The sequence below is a fragment of the Labrus bergylta genome, chromosome 20, assembly GCF_963930695.1.
Source record: "Labrus bergylta chromosome 20, fLabBer1.1, whole genome shotgun sequence".
NCBI classification, from domain to species: domain Eukaryota; kingdom Metazoa; phylum Chordata; class Actinopteri; order Labriformes; family Labridae; genus Labrus; species Labrus bergylta.
In genome coordinates this window covers 12750416-12768825 of record NC_089214.1, presented here as the reverse complement: position 1 = coordinate 12768825, position 18410 = coordinate 12750416, and the positions used below count along the sequence as shown (strand labels likewise).

Below are 18410 nucleotides of genomic sequence, written 5' to 3'. Positions count from 1 at the left end.
ATGCATTACTAGAGCGCAGACAAGGTGAAAGATGGAGTAACAGGCTGAGAAACATGGCCGCTTCTTGCTGGGCTCTGCACACTTTCAATCTAAGACTGAGGCTTGGAAAGGTACCTTAGTCTGAGTAAAAAAATCAGTCATGCAGGATTGTATTACTTGATATAAATTGTCATTGGCTCTGGTTATGAGTTTCAGTACTGCATGCTAAACATGCATTTACGTGTGCAGCTTTGCTATCCAAGTTTAAAGCAAAGAAAGGTAATCAAGAGAAATTGCACCAGGTTAAAGGGTATATGGATGAAGGAAAAACAAAGAGAACATATCTTAACTCTTAGCAAAGCACAAACTCTTAGCAAACAGTTTAATGAGCATCAAAACCACATTTTATTTATTGCTGTGGGAGTTTCAATGCTGGAGGGCAAAGGGGAGCTACAGTATATATCTCATCTTCTTGTAAGCAGTGATGGGTTATAAACGGTCAAGGAAAAGAAGACTCATTATTAAGCAGCATAATGCAAAGAAAAACTGACTGAACATTAGAGTTCACACATCTTTACTTACTATTATTGGAATGGCATCTGATATAAAGATGCTAGAACAAGGGGAATTCCACTAAAGGTTTAGATAAAGAACATAGGTACCAAATATAAAATCTCTAAAATAAAATAAGCAACTCATAAAATAAATTCAGTTTACATCAACTTGCCTTTTCAAACTACTAACACACAATTGGAGCCACTGAGACTTTAGGTTTTTTTCACTACGTTGCATGACTCATGTACATTCAAAGTTAAAAAATATATTTTAGAGTCATAGTGTAAGCAGAGTTTGGAGCACAAAACTACATATCTGCTTTGAGAGTGTGCTATAAATGTAGCTAAATTCTGATTGCTGCACAGACAAATATGACACCACATTTCAAACTAATCCCCAACTCATGAAATGAGAAAGAACAGCAGGACATTTGAAAATCTCTGTACAAAATATTATAACAGTTCTAAAATTGGCAGAAGCAGTGTGTTCCCAATGATTTTATAATAACACAAATTGTAGACTAAGTTGCCAGCATGTTCAGATGAAAAAAAAAGATGCTGGAAAGGGTCCAATAAAACATTTTTTTAGTCAATGACATGCTTTTTTTAAACTAGAAAAAAATAATGCGTAATAATACAGTGAAGCAAAACGGCATAATGATATCATGGACTTACTAAAAAACCTTGAGCACCATAATTATCAGAAACAGTGTTGACAGTTGTAGGAGGCAATTAGACTAAAAGAAAATACAGTGAGTCATTTCCCCCTGCCCGTCGCTCTCCATGGTGCTGAAATATGAAACTATAGCCTGTCATAGTATCTCTCTTCACAATGCCAAAACCTTTCAGTGTAAGTGTCACATCTCACCTTTACATTGATTCTCATCCCAGGGGTAGACACAATTCTGCATGCCATTACACACCAGCGTGTTGTTTATGCACATGTTACTGTGACAGAAGAAGGCATCTGCATCGCATGGAGCTGTTATAGGAAAGAGAAAATGAAAGTTATGGTCATGGCATTAAGGGATTGTTCTTATCAGACTAAAGAGATAACAGAATTCTACAGTAGTGCTATCTCATCTCCACAGTTAAGTACAACGTTTTTTTTGCATTTCCCACCATTTAATACAGCAAACGTGTTGGACATTTGGATATGCTGCAGCACTCATCAGTATTTGAAGTAGACCTGAGCAGAAGTTCCACTGTGCCACATTTTTCAGGAAATACATTTGGATGAGCATTACTCAAATTGGACCTGTTCCCCCCCTGAACCCATCTGTTCTTCATGAATTTTCATACTTTTCCTCCTCTTCAAACATTTAGACAGGCAACTTGTGGATATGAATGAATTTCTTGTGTGTGTGTGTCGTGTGTGCTATGACCTTTCAGAATCATCTTCACACATACACAGAACACGTTCTTCTCTTTTATGCAGGATGTTGTTTATTTGTCCTCACCTCTCTGGTAAACACAAATCTAAACCAGACCATGAACATGAGCATGTCTTCCAACACAGCATAATGACACCCGCTCACCTACTGCAGCCTGTCTGAGACAGGAACTCTGCTACCTCCACCTTTCTATGACATCGTGTAAACCTGCCAGCCAGCAAGACAATAAAACCAGTCCTGTAAGCTTCACATCACACATACAGTATATATATGGCAAAGGAACTATTTCATTCATAGCCAAGGTGCCCTTTCTCTCAACAACCAATCAAACTAATGCATAAGCCAGCTGATTGGCCAATTTATTGGCCATCTAACGTCAATCAAAGTGATAGACACACTACTATGTCAGCCTGACCACAGTGAAAATGTGTTACCCTTTGACAACAGTGTAAAATGTTATTTCACTGCCATCATTAAAACATTTTTTACGGGATTCATAAAGCAGTAGTGATCTTTTTGATACCCATGGTTGGCCTAAAGCACGACATAGAGGATAATAGAAGAACGATCGCAATATTTGATTTTGATGATTTTGGCATTAATGTGATGTGATGTATTTTCACATGACTGGTCAAAAATGTCTTTCCCAACTTTTTCAATTAATCTTCAATGTTTCAAAACTACATTTCAGAATGTAGATAGATGCATTGATAGATCAAGATAGATGCATTGTTGCCATGTAAAATTCCAAATGTATATAAAGGGAACATTGTTAGCCGTATTGTCTACCCCAAGCAGAAATATTGCCACACAATGTCAGATGAAGAGTAGTACAATAAGTACTAGATCTTTTACTTTACTCAATTTGACTTCCCCAAATATGTAGCTGAAAATTATTCTAGTATATTGCTATATCATAATCATTCCTGCATTAAATTGAAGTATCATTACTTGAGGCAGTTGAGGGCAGGGTTATTTAGTCTCTATCAGGCTTTCCTAACCCAAAATTGGGTTGCATGGAATTCAAATGGTTTCCCCTGAAATTTATAATAATTAATAAAAATAAAATATATTGGATCATGCCTTAAATAAGCTACACAATGTTATCCAGGGCTACAGTGGGCCATAGCCCATTTTTAAAAGCTAACTAACTTAAAATATTTCAGTCTATCTCTCATCTATGTATCATGCGTCCAGCATTCATTTCCAGCATGGTTCACACAAGCTCATCAGGCTGAACACATCATACACTGAAAAAAGTAAAATTTTTCCTTTGTGCACAAATCTCATCCTGGCATTTCTGCCACGGCCACAATAATGTACCTGAAAGAGCCATAATGAAGTGTAAAATGAATGTTTACTTGCAAAACAATAGAAAAAAAACGATGAAAACATGATTGACATTTTAATCGTTTTAACAAAAAGCTGTAAGTGTTTTGGATGTCTTGTGTCCCCAGAGTTTTGTGAAGACAAAGTGGGGTCACAAGACAAAAAAGGTTGGGAACCACGGGTCTATTATTGCTGGTCAGTGGATCCCATTGAACATTATCATGTTTCACTAGCTTTTCATGACTTCTGTATTTAAAGCATTATAGCCTTAGTAATGATACCTTACATATATATAAAAAAAAGTTGAATAAAAAGTAACATTTTAACCTCTGAATTGAAGTGTTGTAGATTGGTGAAGAAGCTTAAAATAGAAGTTATCAAATGAACTACATGTACCTCTGTCAGCATGCACACAGTCCTATGAAAAAGTATATGTGAAGGGCAAAAGTACTTTGCAAGCACTTTCAATTCCTGAATGTTCCACAACTTATTTATTTTCCAGCGACATGCGAGCATAATGGATGACTCTATTTGGCTTCTCTCTCTCTCTCTCTCTGTAAGTCTCTCACTCTCTCTCTTTATCTTACACTGGCACTGGGTACTAAAACAGCTTGCCAGTGGTATGGCAGAGCTGGGGACTATGTGACAGTGTTACCACTGTGATGTATGGCTGTTTTCATCCCAGCACTTATCCCTAGTGAATAATAACACACCAAATTAGAGTGACTTATCTCTTTCTTTCACTTTGCACCATGCTGTTTGGGCCTTTGCCAGCTTTTCATGACTCATAGTGGCTCTGTGTGTGTGTTCTGCTGCTCTTCCTCCCATTTTCAACCCCTTCCTCCATTTCTCTCTTCATCATTTGTTTCTTTTATACATTGTATGCCAAAGCTGTGACAGTTATTTCCCAGCAGAGGGAGCCCACCCCTTCTCATTTTGCTTCTGAGTGCTCCACACACCACAGGGCAAGACCAGGCGTTATGAAAAGTGTGAGCTGCACTAATCTCCTGCGAAATTAATTCCAAGACATTCTCTAATAAAAGTGCCCTTTTGCCCACACGGAGACGTTCACAGTCTCTGTTGGAAGCATAAATTAAGTCCTAAATGAGAGGCTGATGAGAATAGTCTGGCTGCCTCTGCAGAGGGGGATTCTGCAGTCAAGAGCTGGAAGCAACACATTGTTCTAATGAATTTTTTAAATCAAATAACCATTATAGATCTGGGTTTTGTTTTCTTTTGTTCTGTACGACTGTAGCTGGGCCCTTTTAAGGATATTGGGATGATTGCATTTACCCATATTTTCTCCAATAATGTCAAACTAGTTTTTCATTCAGCATCACACCTCCAGTTGTTTTATCCATCACTTCCTGTAATTTGGTAAATCACTGTAAGTTTTACACTTTAGATTATTGATTGAAGTCATATTGTTTAATTACTCTTTGTTAATATATAAGACACCTTTAGACAGTAAAGGCAACAGTAAGACACCTTACTGTTGTGCTTTTTTGCCATTGTTGTAAAAAGTCATTGGCAACCAATAAGAAGGATTTAAATGACTGCATCTCTTGTTATGTAGGAGTCATTCACACATCCCCTTGTTACCTGCAGTCTGTTCAAAATGCCCCAAACGTGTTACTGAAAGACAAACTATACACACCGGGTACAGGCCTTCCATTCACTTCATTCAGTAGTTATCAGTGAAGAACATTGTAGATATATTTGAATGTAATGTCAAGTGTTTTAAAAGCAAGCCAAAAACATTTTTTGAATAATTTAATTGCATTTAAAATTCTTTAAAACAAATTGGTTGTCATATGATGTTTTTGATATACTTATCGATAATATAATTTGACTTGACTTGACTTGGGCATTAAATTCTACTTTCAGCTCAGTCAAAATCCTGCTGACCTCAAGATCTGTTCATATGAAATGTAATATTGTAGTGTTCCTACAGATTACTTTGTTGATTTTGGAAATGCATTGAAAAACTGTTTCAACAGGTTATGTTGTTTATATGTGCTCCTGTTGTTACAATGTTTGTTACCACCCGACCAACTGTCCGTCAATCTGTACGTTCCTCCATCCGACAGTTCAATAATCTATCCATCCGTCATCCATCCATCCATTCACCCACCCAATCATCCATCCATCACTTCATCGATGTATCGATGTGTTGATCCATCCATCCATCCATGAACCAAACCATCCAGCCATCCATCCATCCATGAACCAAACCAATCATCTATCCATGCATCTATCCATCCATCCTTCCATTCATCCATCCATCCATCCATCCAACCATCCATCCATCCCTCCATCCATCAGTTCATCCATCCATCGATTTATTGAAGTGTTGATCAATCCATCCATCAATACACCCATCATTAATTTCATCCATCTCGTGCTGCTTCTGTCCTCACTCTACAGTCAGTGTATTAAAATGCTTCACGAATACATCCCTACATAATTCTCTTTAATCCCAAAGTAACCAAAGGCAACAAGTGTGTAAAGATGATTTGAATCTAAGATTTGAGTTAAGACCTAGCAAATATCCATATCTTAACATCACTTAGCATACTCTGTTGTTCTAAAATGCATACAGCACAAAAGCTTTGCTAGAAACGAGAGGTGATGTGTGTGGCAAAGACGGAGCATATTTCCATCTGCAACCCCAGAGACGAGTATCTGTTGATGAGCCGTAACAATGCTGACAGCTGAGATGTCACACAACTACATTTATCACCTAAGACATAATTGCTTCTTGGGTAAAGACAGGCATCACTTGTTTATGCTTCTAATTGTTAACCTTACACAGAAAATGTGTGTGTGTGTGTGTGTGTGTGTGTGTGTGTGTGTGTGTGTGTGTGTGTGTGTGTGTTTGTGTGTGTGTGTGGGCCTGGAAACAGAGGAGAGTCAGTAGTATTAGCAGGTGTAAACACAGCACAGACTATAAAGCTGAATGTTTGCGTTTGGGAACATTACTCTTCCCATTGGAGCACCTCGCAGGGAGTCAGCAGCTGTGAATGGTTTTCTAAAAGCTGCTGATCCCAGTGGGCACCAGCAGCTGTGAACAAACATATAAACCCTCAGGATCTACTGTAACAGGGGAGTGCTTCTATGTAAAAAATGGTCTAAAAGCTGCAAATCCAGAGAGTACACCTGTAAGAGAACACACACACTCACTTTTAGTAGCTGCACACTCTCTTAAGGTGAAGAGTAGGATTATGAGCTGTATTTCTGCTGTGAACATTGTGGTCTTGATTGGATGACTCATATCTGTTTCCAATATTATTTTTTTTAGCTATAGTAAACAACAGGAGTAAATGTACACATAAAATTCAATAGATTTGCCATGTCAAATATTTGGAAGCTTTGTGTTTACATAATGGAGGCAACACTGACCTGGGAAGTACTTAAAAAACAAAACCAGTAAAACCATATATAATCTTCTAAATATGCACATGGACATACATAGCATTACATATTTTCCACAAGTCATTAAAACCTTAGAATTGTGCAAAAGAAATGATCTTGAAACAGCTTTAAAAAAGAGAAAATGTATCACTTTTCAAATGATCCGTAAACTATTTGAGGTGAGTGTCTAAAAAAAGTTCAGAGTGCATTACTTGTCTCACTGCTCGAGCTCTCTGTTACACCTGTACCCCCCCCCCCCCCCCCCCCCCCCGCTGGGCTGCTGCAGTGCTGCTGAGCTGTGGTGGATGGAGCAGCTCTAAAGGCTGAGGTCTGGCTGGAGATTGCCTGAGTGACTTGGGTAGAGGCGTTTCCCCGGCAACAGCACATCCTGGCTTAGCTTGGTGAAAATGCCATACAAAAGGGACACTGACTTCAACAACACAAACAACTCTGCTGCCGTTTTTGTCGCCTATTCTGCAGAAACGACCCAATCCTTATCACCTTATCACAACAACATACAAGCAAAAGAGACACTGTGGACATGGGTATGTACGCTAATGATTTTCACTGGAGTGCTTAGCATTCTTGACGTGTGTAGACCTAGTTTGTGAAATGTAATACATTCAGCCAACCCTGCTCATTTAGGAAAAGTGAATTTTACTCACTTTTGCATAACAACATCTTAATAAAAGATGCGTTATGTGTTCTTCTTACAAACCCTTCTCAAAATCTGAAAATGTCACAGTTGGAAATATATTTTTTTGGCACATTTTGGTTCAAACTTTGCATCTCATTAACTGAGAGTTTGCACTCCCAAGTTCCAAATCTGCAGATGTAACGTTCACTAATGCAATCTGTGTGTGTGTGTGTGTGTGTGTGTGTGTGTGTGTGTGTGTGTCATTTCTGTGTCATTTTAAGGCCCTGACATACACCGACACTGTTTACTCGCAAGATTTTAACCCTCCTCATTCAGCTCATTAGAACAAAGACAGGCACTCTCCATCCCATGTCAAATTACAAGCTCCATGAATGAGGAGCTTTTGAATGAGAAAGAGGAAGATGTGAGTCTGTGTGAATTTAAAATCTCTCCCAGGTGTTTTGCTCAGAGAAAACGAGGAGATACTGACCCACTTGATCTTCCTCTGTCTGAGGCCATTTCTCTGTTCTTTGAGCTATCTAGTACTGTTGCAGTGCTGAGCTAAAGTCTACCAATATGTTCATAACTCATAGGCAGTATTAGGATGTATTGGAAATCATTTCTTAGGTTTTCTGCTCGCTGCGATTTAAATGGTCATAAAACTAAATAGCAACCTCTGACAACCCCTTCCCCATGGCGTCGGATAAAACTCACCATAAACATGGTTACTTCCATTAATAGCTACCACTAAAGACCTGACCTGTTTTATTTTTGTGTCAATGTTGCTGTTTGATTCATAAGCTAATCGGTCCCTCCCCCCCCCCCCCCCCCCTGAAAGCGGGTCAGTCTGGCGTCTATGATCAGCATTGGTGTGTCTGAGTGTAACAGTGTGTCGTCTTACGTTCTTGGTAGGTTGTGAAAAGGATCCTGAAGCGGCTCTTGCGACTGGCCTCGTCCGCCCACATGCGGATGACGCCCAGCGTGGAAACCAGCATGAGGTCGTTGGCCACCGTGGAGCAGTACTTGCTCTTCAGGTCTTCCACCGAACTGAGACATGACAGAATGAGATAAGAAAACCAGAGTCTATTATAACATTATTGCTTATGACATTAATTAATGGGAATTACAACGATCTACTTTGTTTAAGAGATGCCAATAGCCATGGTGTAGCCATTGTTGCTTTATCGTTTTGATCACAACTTCAAATTCTGTTTCTCATAAGATAACAGATTTGCTTTTTGAAGTGTCTTTAGGCCTGATGTAGTCGTGAAGATTCCATAATACATCCTTATCTCAAATCAATCAAACATTCTTGTCTATGATCATGATTCAAATATCCTTTTATCTTGTGTTAAAATGCATTCTGTCTCGCTGTTCTTTAAAATCACCTCTTTCCCAGCTGTCTGTCTGAAATGAAATTACTGCTAGCAGATAATGTAGCATTATAGCATAAACACTTGGAACAAAAGCAAAAGGATAGCCTGCTTCTTCCTCAATAACGAATCCATCTGCCAGCTTCTTGGAAGCTCTCTCAGAAACATGTTATGTTTAGTTTGATAAATCAGAACTTAGGTATAAAATAATGCAAGTTTTGAATTGACAATGACTTTAAGAGGTGGACTATTTCATAGCCAGCTGCAGTGACCTCATGGAGTCACCAAAGGTTAAGAAACAATGTCATTTGAAAACAAAATATTCCATGCTACCTTCTTTGTGCAAGGCTAAGTTGGCTGTGGCTATGTATTTCCTGTACAGACTCAAAATGAGAACAAAATCAGGACATTTTGGACTATTCTTTCGACTGTAACTTACTAAACCTTTTTGTAATTTGTCTTGAATAGAAAAGTACTCGCTGTGATGCGTGTGCAGTACATAGATTCTGTTAAATAGAACTGATGAGTTAATCAATCTTTTCCTTTAGTGTGCAGGATGTTACCCAGTAGGTCAGGTAAGGCTAATGATTCATTGACAGTGAGACTGTTCTAGTCAAAACCATTCATTTCTCTCCTTGACAAAAGACGTCAATAATTCCTCACAAGGTAAATTATATGGTCAAGTCATGAGGGTCCTAAAATGATTGTGAAGGGGTCAAAAATATTAAAACAGTGGTACCTGCCACCGTCGTACACCGCCACAAAGTTGCGCTTGCATTCATTGGAATTGGCCATCTCATAGTCAAGAAAACGCAGGTAGATCTGTCCATGCAATAAGGAAGGAGCACATAAAAGAGAAAAAGCAGAGATCAAACGATGCAATCTTTCGACGTGAACATGACAGTGGAAACAAAACAAAGGAAAAGAGGAGTGACAGAGAAGATTTCAGCTCCTTCCAATCATTTCCTGTGCAATTTACTCATTATCCAACTGTCTGATACAGCAGCCCTGTAATGAAATAAGACTGACAGGCCGCAGCTTGTACAAAGTCATTACATATGCATATCAAATGAGGACTCAGAGATGGACAGAGTCTATTAGCTTTGGACTCATTACCCGTATCTGTTGAGATAAAGCGTTACACAAAACCTGCAACCTTGTTTAAACTTTAGGGAGACCTTGGATATTTCACAAGCTTTGGAGGTTCAAAAAAGAAAATGTCCCCCACTTATAGCTCTTTTTATTAAAGAGACCTTTGAATTTCACTAAACTTTTTGATCAACGTACTAAAAGGATATAAAAGTATTTAAGGAAGACTTTCAAACCTTGACAGATGTGAACAGAATATGGAATACTTTATTACCCAAACAACCCCCTGTTGAGTGAAATATCCACCTTGCTTTCAACCTTGATAACAGCCATTCCCGGTGAAATTAACACTTCCTGACTGCCTCTGTATCATCGCCCGTCACTCATTCATCAGACGTGGATCGCCCAATCACAGCTCATGTTCTGGTTGGCCGAACACAGCCCTCGCCATCATTACGGTTAATGAGTGGACCGATCCAGCATTTTGACGGGGGGCTGGGGGGGGGGGGGGGGGCGGGGGGGGAATGTGGCGCTTTTAAATGACGAAAGCTGCAGATGGAGCCGGATAATGGACCTCGCAATGTCAACTCGGCTTCAACAGCATGACAGGTAAAATGGAAAACAAGCTATCCAATTCCCCTAAGGTCTTGAATTTGTGTCATTGATTTCCTATTTAATAAGACGATGTCATTTTAGACACTATTGTGGCCATATTTGCTTCGCTACAAGAATCGGAGGAAGTTATTTGGGAAGTTAAATTACACAAATCTGCTGAACATGTTTATGTCGGACATGAAAAGCTTGCAACCCATTACACTGAGAACAAGGAAATAGCCTAGTAGTTACATAGGTGGAAAAGTTTTTTTTTTTAAATGGCTTATTCCACGCAGCATGGTGTCAAAGAAGTCTGCTTTTATGTGTAATAGTCAAAGTTAATGTTGTGGCTAAAGCTATGCTTCATCTCTATGTGTTGCACAGCAGTCCAGTGACATAAAACAAATTGTCCCAGTCATTCTCCGGTCACATCCATATTGGACACACAGTCTGCCTGCCTAGAATACAGTTAATGCATCCATGTGTAACCAACTAAAGGTAATTCAATCAGGGGGAGATAATTAAAATTAGAAAACATTGCTATATGGTGTACATTCAACTTTTTAAACAGACTCCATCTATAGGTAATTGCTGATTAAAGATATCAAGCTGCAATCATTAAAGATCATTAAAGAGCACAAACTCTGATAATTAATTGTGGATGGAGTCACAGGGCAGGTGGTGGTGTAAGGAGGCTTGTGGCCAAAATTAGTTTCGTGTCCACAGATTGGCTAATTGCCATTGAACATTTTGTACAAATCATGGCCCAGAGAGGATGGATTCTACTAACCCAGCTGTTTTGCAAAATAAATAAAAAGTTTGTATCTGTCCTGTTTGATATATAGAGATATTTAATATATTGCTGTAAGGATTGGCTGAACATTTTGTACAGCTATTCATTGTTCTGAGACAATAAATCCTATGGCTTTTGGCAAGGGATGGACAGTGACAGCAATTACCAGCTGAGGCAAACCTTCCCAAATCCATTGATCACATGTAACCGCTTAGTGTAACGTTTGTTTTCTGTTGAATATTTACAATGTTCACTGTTTAACCCTGTAGCATGTGTTTAAGTCTTTTGACAGAAAGAGACCCAGATTTCATTAACTCAGTTTACTAGTTTGAAGGTCACTGGGGATTTTCACTTTGCTCCTCAGGGAGAGTTCGGCCTGGACTTTGGTAATCTTCAGGCTTTATGGTGTTGATGTTTTGTGGTTTTGGTTAAAAAGATGATATATGTTTGAGGAATCGTAATTACATTTTGTTAGAGACCCCCTCCAGGGGGAATTAGAATCACTTTAGAGATCCCCTCACTTCTCATCAACAACATCACATCTGCTCAAAAAATTTGCATTAGTTTTATTCTATTCTATTAGAATTAGTGCTAAACACGGCTGGCTTCTGATGCCTGGAAGGCTGTTGACTATTACGTTTGTCATTTTCTGACATATATTACAGCTGCACTCTATGCAATCCTTTGAGCTAAACTTAAGATCTAAGTCAGCTTTTTGCAATGAATATGAATATCAATTTCAAGCTGCTGTTGGTTCAGACCCTTAATGCAGTTTCAAGATAACATACATCTTAATAATATGTCTCAGAGTAGAATAATGAAGACTCTTATGTCTATTCCTATATCCTTTCTGTATGCCTCATTTCACAGCTACACCTTGTGGGTTTGTCCTCAGCATGGTAGGAATAAGGGGGAAGAATAAGTGTTGTGGTCGCCTAAGAAAGAGAGCTTATCAATTTTGATGTACGACTACAAAGTAAACCAATGCAGCACTTGTACTATATCTGCCAAGAAGAAGCAGAGAACACTCGATTGATTCATTGTTCCCTTTACCTAGAAGATAAGTACTGCAGATGTACTACTGTATCTGAAAATCCAACTACTGTTGGAGCGTAGCCAGTGTGAACTGTAAAACCTGAAACACTATTTCAGCACAGACTGAAATGTGGCTTTTGGACGTGGCTGCCATTGTAAGTCCTGACAGTTACAGGCTGTGCTTGAGAGTACCAAGAAATAGAAGTGTTTCAATTATGGCTACTTGGCTGAGATGAGGCAACAGAGGAATAAAAGAAAGAGAAATCACAAAATGCTGCTAAATACACCCTTTTATGCTGTAAAAGATGACAGCCTTGCGGTTCTGGAGCGTTTTTATTGCATGAAGTGCTGCAAATGGTATCACAGACTGCAGTCATTTCAATTTTTGCTCATGCGAATCCTGCTGAGTTTGCACAATGAAAAATACAACTACAATATGTCATGTCTTTGATATTGTTTTGCAACCACTAAACCAGATTTGACAAAGCGGCAGCCAAAAGCCTTGTTTTGTGTAGAAGAAAACCTGCACAGACCAAGAGATACCAGGAAAAAAAAGCATTTTGTGGTGTTTTTCTTTAGCTTTCATTGGCTAAATCCTCTAACTGACCAATGATGAAGAAAGATCTGAGTGCAGACGACATCGCGAAAGCCAAATTATGGCAATGGATCAGATAGATACAATCACCAATTTGTTATATGAGAGATTGGCTCCAGCAGAAAAATAGCGCTGCCTCCTCATTGATTCTGCAGTGCCTAATAATGACGCAGAATCCATCACTGACTCGGGGGGGAGAAATATGTTCTCACTGTCGCTAAAGAGGCGCCTGTAACAGCGTTCGTGCTGTTCATTACAGTCAGAATGAATGTCCATATTTTGGCCATTATCTTCATGAAAAGACACAGAAGGTGTCAGACAGTACAGGCAGGTGTGGTGGAAGAATCCAGACAGTGTGAGACAAACAGGACACAAATGATGTCTGCGGAGAAAATGAGGTAACGGCAAGATTCCTCCACAGTAACAGCTGTCAGATAAATTGGAAATATTGGAAAAACATACTGAAGAAATGACATTTCATTTTGTCAAATTTAGAATCCAATTGTTGTCATTGAAACATCCTAATCTGTCCTAAATACATCTATATGTGTAGTACTGTGTTGGCATTGGCTTCCTGTTGTTTTTTAGTGACGCAGTCTACAAATATTAGCTTCATAATTCTTTTTCTAAGGTTAGTTTCTGACAAATCGAATTATATAAAAAAATAGAACGTGACAAAGTGATGAAAAGCAATCACATTATAGTACCAAATTGCTGCAATGCTGTAACTTTTGGCAACAACACTTGGTTCCTTATTGCTTACTTGCAGGTATATCTTTCACTCTTCCTCACCTTTCCTGCCATCCCTCTCTCTCACCCTCTGCCCCGTTCCGAAAATCCATCCCAAAATATTAAGATCGCAGATAAAATACATTATTAAGTACATCTCTTATCCCTTCCTTTCCCATTTCCCTCCTCCTCTGCCCCCCCCCCCCCCCCTCTCCTCTCTCCTTCTCTCTGGTGCAGTCTAATTAGAGCCTCCGGTATAGGATGTCATTATCTCTCTGCTGTTTCTGGCACACTGGGTACTAGTGCAGGACTGTAACAGCATGGGGAAAGAAAGCCCCCCGCATGCACATACACATCGATTGGAGGGGGTTGTTTGCATCCTCTGCAGTAATGTGCGAGAATGCATGTGAGTAAAAAAAAAAAAAAGAGGAAGAGAGAAACGGAAAGATGGAGTAAGTTATATTTTATGTGTAGCTGAGTGTGAAAGCTTTAGGACCGAAGACAGATCTGTGCTAAAAATTTGATTTGCTGCCTTGTCTATCAGTGTCAGCCTTTGGCCCCATGAGTTGTCTTGTGAGGCACTCCTGCAGGGCGAAATATGACACTGATTTAGACCAAGAAAAATAGATCATACTGCCAGGCTGTGTCACTCTGTCGCTCTTTCAAGCACACACACACAGCCTCACACATGGTGGCATGCATGGAACAAGCAGTAAATTGACTTATGGTCCTCTTTGGTGTGCCTGCTGACTCATACACTGCACTTAGAAGCCTTGAGGAATCGATCCTGCTTTTTTTTTTTTTTAATCGATCAAAAACGGCCAGGGTACCTGCTAATACCTGTTTCAATGCTACACTTGTATAGCTCCACATGAGTACTGATGATGGAGAGAATGGCTCCAGGTGTATGACGCAGTCTAATAGTTCCTGTGGCCTTGGGGCTTAAAAGAAACTGAATCTGAAGGACGTTTCTGAAGGGAAATAAGGGCGTGAGCAGGAAATCTGCGGGCGGAAGAAGATAAGAGCTAAGAAGCTGCTGCTTCCATGAATCACAGTCGCACCAAGATTATCAGCAGTTAATATCATAAGCCTGTGTGTGTGTGTGTGTGTGTGTGTACAGTACAAAACAAGAGCCTGCAGCATAGTGTGAAAAACAGTGTGAAAACTACTATGAACCAGATTTGATCAGGGGCGGAAAAAAAGCTTAATAGCTTCCCTTACCTCGACTTCTGTGTGACTTTAAAGGATGGTAGCCAAAGCAATGATGGATAACATCTTGTAACACGTTGAATTAGTGAGACTAATAGTGACACAGTTACGCTTACACTGCAGCTGCCTTGTCTCACACCTGGGAGAATGCAGACAGAAACTGCAGCAACAAAAACCTGTAGTGTTGTAATGATTTCATGTATTTACTTCTTTGTGCAAAACCTTTGGGTATTTGGGTTAATGGGAGCTTTGCTTATTTACCTATTTATATATTTTCCAAATCCGGAAAAGGTAAGATAAAGAGTATTAAAAATGCAAGCTGAAGCGCGGGTGTGTCCACACATTTTTGATTCGGGTTGCCCAACTAACGCACTTGTTTTCCACTTAAATAGTACCAAAACATAAAAACATATATCCATGATGCCAACTCCTTTTAGAACAAGGACTAAGAAAGAAAATGAATTTCCAAAAGTCACTGAACAAAGTACCAGAAAACAAATGAGCTACATTGAATTCCCCAGAAAGATACTGGCAAGACTGTTGGAACACAGCCCAAGAAGTTGGTTTGACTTCAGTCCCGCCTCTGACTGAGCAGACAACAAATCATAGTTAGATTTATGGAGTTGCCCCTTGGTTAGCCAATCACATTTCAGGGGAGAAATGCTACCCCAGGTCAAGCCCCTGTCCTTAATTCATAAGAACTGTAAATGCAGGTATTTTACCTCACCATTTACATTTACAGTATTACACAGTATTATACTGTAAATGTGACTACTCCTCTAAAACCCCTACAGTGCAGTTTCTCTACTTGAATGAATTGTTATTATAACCATATATGTGCTGCCATTTTCTATTAAATCAAACCCAGCATGAGGAGCCAAACCTGTTTCATCAGCAGCTTTACTGCAGTTATGGGACTGGTATGTGTATGTGTGTATGAACGAGCAATATGGAGCCAAATGAGAAGTTATAGTATTTGAATAATGTGGCCTTTTCCTGCACTGCTGCACTCAGGAAACTTTTAATCCTGTAGCATTAATGCAGCACAGGTACCTCTGGCAGATAAGGAAACCAGTCTCGTGTGTGTTTAGCAAAAGTGTGGATGTGTGTGGATGTATGCAGTATTTGTATATGCATGCAGCGCAGCGTGGAGAACAGCGGCCGGGGGAAACAAACACAGGCCGAAGTGGACCTCGGGGTCAAGCTGCATGGCAACACCATTTCATCAGCACCCCCCCCCCCCTCTCTCTCTCTCTGTCTGGCCGCTCTCTCTCTCTCCCTCTTTCTCTCCTTCTACCATCCCTCCATTCCTCCTGGCAACAGCTCGCTGATTAAAAAAAGGGTCTGACCCAAAATAAACCCGTCTGCGTGTCTGTCTGACCCCTCACCCCCCCTCCAAGAACACACACTCACGTTGGGAAAGTGCTGACAGCTGCAGACAAACCCACATGAAACATCAAAGCTTTCTGATGCAACCACTGATCTTAATGCATGAGTGAAGGAACTCTGAATGGAGACAGCAAATTAACAAGGAAAAAAACTCAAAAGCTCAATGAAATTTCCAAAGACACGCGCTATTTTCTTGCAGTATTTATGTTTCTTTTTGATTCTTGGTCTGACTTGCTAACTGCGTTAAGATTTCATGTGACATTTCAAAATTTGCCAGTAAATCTAACTGACAGCTACGTTAGTGCTGCTGGTGTCACTAACCTTGGAGCGCGGGGGAGCCCGGATGTACCACTTACAGTCGACGGCCTCTGTGGCGCCCGCCTTTCCGTCTCTGGTGATCTGATGGGACTCAACGATACCTTCTGGACCAACCATATCATACTGACAGGCTGAAACACATGGGAATGCATAAACACATGCACACACAATCACAGATATACAGTATGTGAACTCCACAAATACCACACAGGAACACACAACATACATGTTTTTTACAGCTAAAAGTCCAATTATATTCATGGAAAATTGAAGAAAAACTGGAGGAAAAACAGTACGAGGATGAAACTGTTGGGATGAAAAGAGAAAACTAAGAAAGATTGAAAACAAGTGAGACAAAAACATGAAGAGAGAAACGGAAGAAACAAAGGCAGAAAGAGAGAGAGCGAGTATACCTACAGGGTAGAGGCGGGGGGACTCCCAAGTCTGCAAAGTCCGGATCTGAGGAGAGAGCAGAAGAGAGGCGGGGGCATTCATTTTTAATACATGATTACAAAATCAGGATCCTCACAGAGACAAAAAACAACAAGGTGTAACAAAGCGCCGAGGGAAATCCTCCAGAGAAAGCGAGAAACTGTTGCTCTCATGCTTCAATTATTTTGGAACCATTAAATCATTGATTACTTTCTTTTCTTTTCAGTCACTGAAAAGAAGTTGGTTGGAATGTAATGCACCACCAATGTAATCTTGTATAACGCAAACAACTTAAAGTCATAAAGTACTGAGCATGAGATATTTTTTTGGAAGCTTAGCTTATAAAACTCTATCCATTGCAATGACTATTGCTAAAGAACAGAAAATTAAGAGCCAAATGATCTACAATGAATGTTCTGCAAGACCATAACACCATAAGCAGAAACTTACTTCTTCCTTAGATATGGTAAATTAATGTCAACTCCCTATTGCTCGCTTGGCCCAACCTGTAATTTTACTTTAGGCAGGGGTTGAATCTTTACTAAAAGAAATAGGAGACCATCTGTTTACATTATCATTTCTGAAAAGCGTCCCGACGTAAGCAAAACTCTAGAAACAAACAAATAGACTGGCCATTTAATCTTTACAAGAACATTTAAAGGATCTAGGTCAAACTCTTGTGGAGTAGATGTTCTTCTGGGTTTCGTTCATTAGTTCACATGCTTGTCAGAAGAAGTTTCAGCTTCATTTTACAGGGAAATTGAGAGTTTTATGAGTTTAATTGTGTTCATTTTATGGGATTTGATACATTTTAGATTTAATGGGAACAGAAAAAGCAAAAATAAATTGCTTTTTGCCTACATTTTCTGAAAATCGTGTAGACCAGGGCTATTCAACTATATTGTTCAGGGCTAAGGACCCAGGGGCCAGACAAGCAAGCCCACCACAACAGTACACAGGCCTGTTTTTAAACATCAACAACACAAGCTTGTTATAGGCTGCGAGCACAGGTGTGATGTTCTATTAAATTGGAGCGCTGTGCTGTTTTTAAAACTTTACTGTGGCAACAATGACAGTCATTCACAAGTTTTCCCCCCTGTTTATTAGTTATTACTTTTTTAATTGTAAATAGAACTGATCAGTGGGCCAGTCTGATGTCATTCGCAGGCCCCTTGGCTGCTATTTGAACAGGCCTGGTGTAGACCATTTAAAGGTGTAAACATAATCCTGAATAAACCAAGAATAAAAAGTACTTAATTAAGCCAAACAAAGGCCAAACCTTTGTCAGCCAAATAAGGGAAAGTGTTGAAGTGTTCACAGTCAAAATGACAAGGTTTTAAAACGTTTCTCTGTATAATATTGCAATAAATTACATCAACAGGCCCGTCCATGGTGAGGTGTGTTACCTCGTCTTGCTAGTGAAACATCACAGTCTTGACTTTTATCCCTAAAGACTCAACATCACTCCTCAGACGACTTCACACAAGACAGAAATTAACATTTTCTACTGTCTTGTTTTTTTCACATCATCACCTCTGTGTGTGATG

General features: G+C 39.6%; 1 protein-coding gene across 7 annotated transcripts in view; it reads right to left on the bottom strand.

Moving 5' to 3' along the window:
- neto1l (neuropilin (NRP) and tolloid (TLL)-like 1, like) overlaps nt 1-18410 on the bottom strand; it is a 71866-nt gene that overhangs the window by 7923 nt on the left and 45533 nt on the right. For all 7 annotated transcript variants that reach the window (XR_010664818.1, XR_010664819.1, XM_065948682.1 and 4 more), the window contains exons 5-9: nt 16849-16890; nt 16435-16562; nt 9420-9502; nt 8209-8354; nt 1402-1515 (exon numbers count right to left, since the gene is read on the bottom strand). Coding sequence is in view for 5 of the 7 variants with exons in the window: in XM_065948682.1 (XP_065804754.1) it covers nt 1402-1515; nt 8209-8354; nt 9420-9502; nt 16435-16562; nt 16849-16890 (513 nt within the window). In the remaining 2 variants the exon portion in view is untranslated. The remainder of the gene's footprint in view (nt 1-1401; nt 1516-8208; nt 8355-9419; nt 9503-16434; nt 16563-16848; nt 16891-18410) is intronic.